We start from the raw sequence: 8256 nt of genomic DNA on the forward strand, positions 1-8256 counted from the left end.
CTCGGTGTCTGCACGGGTTAAGGCGTGCGGGACGAGTTGGAAAAGTTGCTGTTGAATTTCACTTTAAGGGACTGGACAGAAAGCAGCGAAATGGATGACTTCCGCTCCATCTGCCTGCTGTCCCTGGCCATGCTGATCGCCTGCTATGTGGCAGGAATTATCCCCTTGGCGGTTAATTTTTCCGAGGTAAGACAGCTTCGCCAAACTGCTCGTTGGTTGCTAAGGAGGAATGATAGAAACTAGATGGGGAGATCTGCCAGGAGTTAGTGCTGTTAGGGGTGATGCTTTAACCTTACAAGATTTTTAAGGAAGTTGTGAATGTGATATTAACTTTCATTCAAAATGCTTCCTCTTCAGTGTGTGTAAGAGCCATTTAAGTGTGCCAGACTTGAGCCAAGCATGAAATCCAAAGCCAAATCTCAGCTACAGATGAAGTAAAGTCTCAGCATGTCATAGGATGTGATAGCAGCTGGGTATAGTTATATTTTAAAGCTTGTGTCTGAAACCTCCAAAGTCAGAGCTTAACTTTTATGTTGCGTCTATGGGCTACTGAGATTAGAGTTTCTAAAACCAATTCCGAGAACATTCTCGGGAAACTTTGTTTTGGTTCACAATTCTGTTCACCATTTGTGCTGCTGAGAAGTTAAACTTTAGCTTTTTGGTTTCAACACAGCTTCGAGTTGTGCTGCTGTCCCATGGAACTCAAGGCAGAAATACTTGGAAAAATATTGGAAAAATCCTTGAATACATAAGATGTGGTTAAAGGAGAGGGAGATTTTTATGGATTGAAGGAGTTTCCAGGCTCTAACAGGAGTTCAGAAGTAAATGTATTTAGGTGCTTCTAAGAGATTATTGTTGTGGTCTCTGGAAACCTCCTGATATCCTCTGGTGCTCAAGGGTTTTCTCTCTTTATAGATTGAGTGTTGTATACAGGTGTGGTGTAGTGAGAGTTGGGTTGTTCTGAGGTACCAAGGACTCTCTTAAGAGAGGTTTCCCAATTCTGCTGGGAGCGGTGCTGCTTTTGGAAAGCAAAGTGCTGGAAGAGAGATGTGGCTTGTGCTTCCAGCAAGTCACAGAGCTGGTTGTCCCTTGGTCCTGTGACTACTTGTGCAGTGGAGGCTTTGGGAGCAGCAGCCTCTGAACAGCGTGGAAGGAAAGGCCGTTCATTTTGGTAACGATACCATTCAGCTGGATGGATTGAAACACGATAAACACGAGCATAGTTCTGTTTTGTTGGTGCTTCGTATGATGCTTTGATGGGACCTTCTCTTATGTGTCTTTAAGGCTGTGGCTTCCACTGTCTCACTCTTCAAAACTCACTTTTCCCCTGAAGCCTCCTAAGGGTTTTCTTGTGGATTTGCTGAGAACACTTCCTAGTGAGCTAATATTGTCTCTTTTTTAAATTTAATTTTGCATTTCCTCATGTATGTGCCTGATGATCACCTGTTGTCTCTGGCTTTATATTCAGTGTAGTTTGAAGATAGAGTTCTTAATCTCTGTGTGTGTTTGGTTTATTTATATTTATATAGATGAATCAGGAGGCTCCTAAACCTTTTGGGGCTCACAACAGCTTCAGGAGTACAGATCTGTTGTGGATCCAAAACCAGCATAAGCAGTAGTCACATGCTTGCTGGCCTTTTGTGTGTGCCCTGTTTTACCCACAGTATGCACATGCACCATCAAGTTTATTGTGGTATCTTAAGCTATCGGAAATTCTTGACTCTGTTTTGCACTTGAGTTAAATCAGGTATTTTAAGGATCCACATGCTATGTCGGTTTAAAAGAGAAGCATTATGGTCAAATACAAGCTAATCCTGGAAGTGTGTAATTAGATGTTAGAATAGTTTTGTGTAGGGCTCTGCAACAAGGACAATTTCAAACTGAAATGAGCGTTTGGACTGTGCATTCTGTGCTTTGCAAAAGGTTTTCCAGATGGCCTTTGCTGAGGAAAAATGCCTCCTCCCACCGGCCACTTCAAATGGTTTAAGTAGCAAACAAAAATGAATGCTTTGCATAATATACCCCAGATGCTGGAGAACAGTAAAATTATTCATTAGTGTTAACACATCCCTTCAGATGAGCTTTTTGCCATGGAACCTATTCTGATTTCATGGTAGTTTCTGCTCTTTTAATTAGATTTGGATATTCTTGAAAGAATTAAACTCCAGCAAAGCCACGTATGTCTAAACATGGATGGTAAAAAGGTACAGACCGAACAGAGCTTCACTTTATTTCTGTATGCAGGTGTACCCTTTCAGCTTCGTCCTAATTTACAGTTAGTTACAGACTAACTTTGGGCTGGAACAACACTGTACCAGTTCTTGAGGCTCTTTAAGTTGGGAAAAAACCCCAACAAACAAATGGACAAACAAAAAAAAGCCCCACAAAACCCCTGAGTTCTAGCAGTGTGGATGTGTTGCTGGTGTGAGGGCAGCGTGGCTGGAAGGGGGCTGCTTGCTGCTGAAAGTAGGTGTGAGTTTTTGGTAGGTCCAAGTATGAGTTTCAGTGCCATGCAGATTTAAACCAAATTCTGAGCAGTGGAACAGCTTGCTAATTTGAGGAATTTAAGGTTTTTCCAGTGCATTTTTTTTAGTCCTATTTACTGTGTGCCTTTTCTTTTTTAACAAGAGACACGCGAGTGTTTTTGTAACTGAAATAGTTTGTTTCTTGGAGAGAACTGGATGACTTTTGCCTCGCTAGGTAGGCTGTAATTGATAGATTGCTGTATGCACCATCTCTAAATATTTTGTACTGAGGAGGAGATTGAAACTTCTCTTGAAATAGTAACTTGTTAGTGTGTATTATTTTCATGGCTCTTTAAAATTGACGGATGCGCAAATGAAAGAAAGCAGTTGTAATAAAATAGTATTACTTCTGACACATTTCCCCTTGTGTTTATATCTGCACAAGAGATTATGGTGCTGCAGTATACAAATAATCTTGCTTTTCTTGTATGATGCTATATTTTTGCAAAATGACTTTATGAACAGCGAGTGCTGAAGATTTATCTATGCATGTGGATTGCCACTGTATAGCAGTTTACCAAGTGTAATTGTTAAAGATGCCAGTATGCAGTGTGTGTATGTGGAAACTTCAATCTCTTGCATATTACTCTCTGGATTTTCCCCAGTAATGCTGTAATGTTTTCACATTTGGCTTGATTTCAGAAATCTAATTGTGCATCTCTGGAGCCTCCTATTTTGTCTATGCAAGTGTTGCCTATTTTGATGAGATTAAACAACGTGTGTCATTGCGGTGCACAAAGGAGAAGGAGATGGCATAAGGGGATACTCAACAAGTGGTTTCCCAGTTAAAACACTGACCTCTGTCTCCAGGTCCTCAGTAGCTAATGTTATTTTGGTAGCACCCAGGCATCTCATTGTGCATGGAAGATGATGATAGTTGTGCCACAACGTCTGCTGTCCACTTGCTGTGAGGATCTAAACTCCTGTGGTTGCTACATGTGGTACAGTAAGGGCTCTTACAGAAATGGGGAGAAGCAGCCTCTGCAAGCTGTCGTGTCTATTGGGTGTTTGTATGATTGGGTTTTCAGTACGTGGCTTTGACTTCAGTCTGTTAGTGTTGTAGTCACAAGTGAAAAGTAACAGGAAACTGTTTTTATATTGATAAAACAGGATTTAGTCAGCTTGGGAGGACTGAGATCTCTCTCAGCTTTTTTCCCAAAATTAGAATATAATTAGGGAGATAAGCCTTACTGACAGTGGCAGATACTTATAAACTCTGTGTGTGTGTTCTTTAACCTTGATGTAGAAATTTTTAAAAATATGAATTAAACAATTTTTCTTTACTGTAAAAACATTCAGTTTATGTATGTTTTTGTTAATGTTTAGTTTCAAATTTGCAATACTTACGTAACAAAACTATTTTAAAACCTGTCTTTGCAGAGGGCAAAAGGGATTGCCATGGTCTGTGATTACATGGAGAGTAGAATATCACTTTACATTGCCCTCAATGCCTTTGCAGTCTTTAACTCCTTATAAAATGCTACTGGAAGGCTTAGAAATGGTTGTAAAAACAATAAGCACTATTCTGCATTTATGTGTTTGCTAATCAGATTAAAAAGGAAAGAAAAAGAGACTGATGTGAAATGTAAATTAGCACCATTATCAGTTTGGTGCAGTTTCCTCATTCAGATTCTCATTCGAGTAAGCCTTTTAAAATGATTTTTTATAATTCTGATTTTGGAGCTATTGTGGGGATTCAGTCCCTTCCGCCCTATTTTGTAGCTTCCTGACGTTCTGTGGGCGCTGTGATAGCGCAGTTCTAGAACTTCACCTATTTTCCTAATGCATGGAACCCATCGTCAGATCTTTCATGCAGCCATAGAACGGTTTGGGTTGGAAGGGACCTTAGAGATCATCTAGTTCTACCCACCCTATACAGAGAAGTATCTTTCTCTTAAATTACTTTCTTTATCCACAGTTCTATCTTTTTAAAGAAAGATCGTTCTTCAGTGATACCCTATTAAATAGAAGGCCTTAAAGAATGACAGTTTTAAGGATAAGCTTCTGCACAGGAGTGGCTCTTTGGCTTAGAGACTGAAATATAGTTCATCTGTCATGTAATAGTCTTATAACAGCTTAACTTCTTTTCTTCTGTCCCTCTAAAGCTGTAGGTAAAAGTAGAGCTCCTGCAGATTTTTTCCTCTAAAATTTCTTTTCTCTTTCTGTAGTCCTAAAACTTTCCTTAGCCCTTTTCTGTGCTGTGTGAATATAGCTGACTTAGCAGTTCATACTCATACTCCACCAATGTGTTTGTAGCTGTAGATGCATTTACATCATTGGTTCTCTTGTCTTTCTGGTTTTGCTTTGGTAATTTTCGTTTTCTTTTTTCTATTTTCTTTTGCTTAAATTGCCAGTTCCCCCAAAAAGCCATTCTGTTTTGTGCTGTGCCATCCCTAGCAGAGATTCTAGGGAACTTGCATGTTTAAGTGTGATTTCTAATAGGAAGGATATATTTGAAGACAAACCTGGAAGGGAGATAAAATGTAGAGTTGGAAACATGCTTCAAAATTCAGGCAATTTCAATTTATCTTTGTCTCTGCAGGGCTTACAGCTGGCAGCCCTAGAGGGTGAATTAGACCCAAGCAGTCATTAGTGCCAAATGCAGCAATTCCTGCTATTTTCTAGTATGCTACGTTTAATTTCCTGTCTGATGTTAACAGTCAAATGGGTCACCTTTAACTTTAATTTCCTCCTTCAGTTGATTGCATTGGGCTCTGGATATGTTCATTTTTCGATAAGATAATTGTTAGAAATGTAGGACTACACAACTGGGGCTCTTCAATGAAAATCAGCAAGGGGTTCTGTGGCTCACTCTCTTTTCCCCCCACCTTCCCCCTGCCCCAGCCCTGTTAATGAGGAAGAGTAAAGAAAGTGTTTTCATTCTTAAAGATGATTCTTGTTTTGTACTTGCTTGCAGGAGAGATTGAAGTTGGTGACTGTTCTGGGTGCTGGGCTGCTGTGTGGAACTGCCTTGGCTGTCATTGTGCCAGAAGGAGTGCATGCACTTTATGAAGACATTTTGGAGGGTAAGAACCAAACCCGTGTCTGTAGGTGGCCTTGTTCAAGATAACTTGTGTTATGATACACTGAGGCTTGTTCCTAGGGCTTTTAAAAAGCATGAGGTTGGTGGGAGGGTTTTGCAGCAACGTTGACACAGAGCTGACATAGAATCACAAAGCTGCCATAGGCATGATATTGTAGGTGTATGGTGATTTGATGAAGAGATGTGATCAGGCTGTGGATCAGGTGACTCTTGCTGGGGGATCCAGTCGTTTGCAGGGCCAGGTACTGCACTGTTGATGGAACCACAGCCTTTTATGCCGGGTCATCTGTAGTGTCCCTTATTCTGGGGAGAGTTAAACTTTAACTTTTACTGGAACTTCAGAGGAGGTGTAATGATTTCTTTGGCAGAGAAATAAATTGTGAACTATTTGCTGTGGCTTTTTGCAGTTTAGATTGCTTCTCATTACAGCAATTGCAGAAAGTGGTTTATAGATCCATGCATACTTGCCCTCATGAGAACTTCCTCCTTTGAAACTGAAGAGTGTCATGGAATTAAGTTACTTTAATATACTTGGCTGAAAATTATGGTTATATAGGGCTAATTCACAGAACAGGAGGCATTTCCTTCTTGGATGGTGTCCCTTACACGTAGATATCTGCATGTGGATCCAAGTTCAGGCATCCATTTCTAGTCTGTTGTTGCTGGTCTTCAAGACCTCATAGCCTCTAATAGATATCTCAGAGCTAACAGTGATTGCGTGTCTTGTAGGGGCATGAGTGTGGAGCACTTACAGTTTACTTCAAGCTTTAGTAAACCTCGATTTGAGGTTATGACATTATTTTAAATATAGCTCATTACTTCTGCTGGGAGTACACTTTAAATCTTGCTTTAGTGTGGAGCCGTGTGCTATTACATTGCCATTGTATGCGTGGAATTTTCCCAGTATGCTCCGAATCAGAAATTTGTCTGAAAGTAAACAGCAGACACTTAGTGGTCACAGGAGAAAGGACCATAAAGTTGAGGCTCTAGAGGACTGTACAAATGTCTGACGTACCGTTGTTGCTATTTAAGAGATAATTGTAATACTCCGATTTTCTTGTTTTTCATTTTCTCCTTGTTTCTTCACTGTTTTAAATTTCTTTCTAGTAACATGCTTCAATTTATCCTGTTTTAGTTTCCACTGAATTTATGTTGTTCTGCTTAGATTTCAAGTAAACAGAAGATAATACATAAAATCATCCTTTATCAAGAAGTGATAGAACATCTGATTATGCTTTTATACTGTGCTGCAATGTGTGGCCTCTGGTGTAAGGTGTCTCTAATGAGCTGTAGTTGTGGGTTTGCTCTCCGGTCAGTTTTAAGCAGGTGAAATTTTTCTTGCAATGATATGGCTAGCAGTAAAAAGAAAGTCCTTCATCTTGACTGATGCTCTGAGATACAAAGATAATGTCTTGGAAGATTTCATTAGATCTCTTCGTGGATGGAACCTGTTTCATCTCCTCATCCTGTATTTTCTCACTTAAATGAAGACTCCGACTTAACTGCTTGACAGTATCTCTGAATACTGAAAAAAAATGAGCAACTTCAATTAAAAAAGACATTCAGCAATTTTTATCAATCAATTTGTATTTAAAATGCAGCATTTAAGGCCTGGCTTATCAACCAGACAAATGTGTGCTCCCATAAGAGAATGGTCTAAGACTGACCTTAAATGAGGACTTTTGTGTATTGTCTGAGAAAGCATGAGGAACGCTTTCAGCCAAGGAGGAGAGAAGTGACCATGCCATATTTAGTACCCTGTCTCCTAATGTGTTTGCTTGCCTGCCACAGGGAAGCATCACCCAGCGAGCGAGATGCAGCATGTGATGGAGTCCGAGAAAGTGGCGGAAATCCCGGTTGTACACGAGTATGGCCACGACCATTCCAGGTTGCACGCCTACATTGGTGTATCCCTTGTCCTTGGCTTTGTCTTCATGCTGCTGGTGGATCAGATAGGCAGCTCTCATGTGCACTCTACAGATGGTAAGTAGAGATTCACTCCAGTTGGACTTGCAGATTAGTTTTAATTAGCACGTTGCAATTCTTTTGAATGCTTTTGACCTGTTATGTCCAGAGTTTCAGTAGGTGCTTTACAAACATAAAGCAAGATTTGTGTGAAATGTTCTTGCTGGAAATCTGTCCTGAAGTTCAGCATAATTTAACAGCTTGCTTTGCTAATGTGAGGTGACTGTACGAGCACGTACAGTGTGGGGGTGGAGGGTGACTTGACACTTGAATTATTGTCTGGTTTACAGTATCACCCATAGGAGATTTCTTTGGCTTTCCAAAAAACTTCATTAGTCTTATCTTCGTTTGCTTTTCCTACCTAATTGTCACACCTGTAGGTAAAAATTGAAAAGAAGAAAAAGTTATCTTAGTAAGACTGCAGAAATCACTAGTTACAAGCTCTGGTCCTTTACTGTAGCCGCACAGCTGGACTCCCACACTGGTCTAGAGCCTCACTTGCTTCAAAGCACTTCCTGCTTAGTCCAAAGATTTCTCAACTTCATTGCAAGTCTCTCAAAATGCCTACAGTTGCCTTTGTTTCCTGCCTGTGACTTCACACTCAGATTGTAGCTTGAAATGCACCAAAGGTGTTTTATCATCTGAAAAGCTGTTTTATTGCTATTTTATTGCCTTTGGTTGCATGTTTTCTCCCACGTATTCTCCTGTGATGGTGGAATTTGG

At 40.2% G+C, this 8256-nt stretch overlaps 1 protein-coding gene across 1 annotated transcript; it reads left to right on the top strand.

The window, feature by feature from the left end:
• Positions 1-90: 90 nt before the first annotated feature.
• On the top strand, positions 91-7551 carry LOC104543452 (zinc transporter ZIP9; the record flags this gene model as incomplete). Its single annotated transcript, XM_010188067.1, has 3 exons — positions 91-186; positions 5443-5551; positions 7360-7551. Coding segments are annotated over exons 1-3 (397 nt in total), but the record flags the coding sequence as incomplete, so codon positions are not given.
• Positions 7552-8256: the final 705 nt, after the last annotated feature.

The sequence above is a fragment of the Mesitornis unicolor genome, unplaced genomic scaffold (genome assembly GCF_000695765.1).
Source record: "Mesitornis unicolor isolate BGI_N332 unplaced genomic scaffold, ASM69576v1 scaffold50247, whole genome shotgun sequence".
In the NCBI taxonomy this organism is placed as follows: Eukaryota; Metazoa; Chordata; class Aves; order Mesitornithiformes; family Mesitornithidae; genus Mesitornis; species Mesitornis unicolor.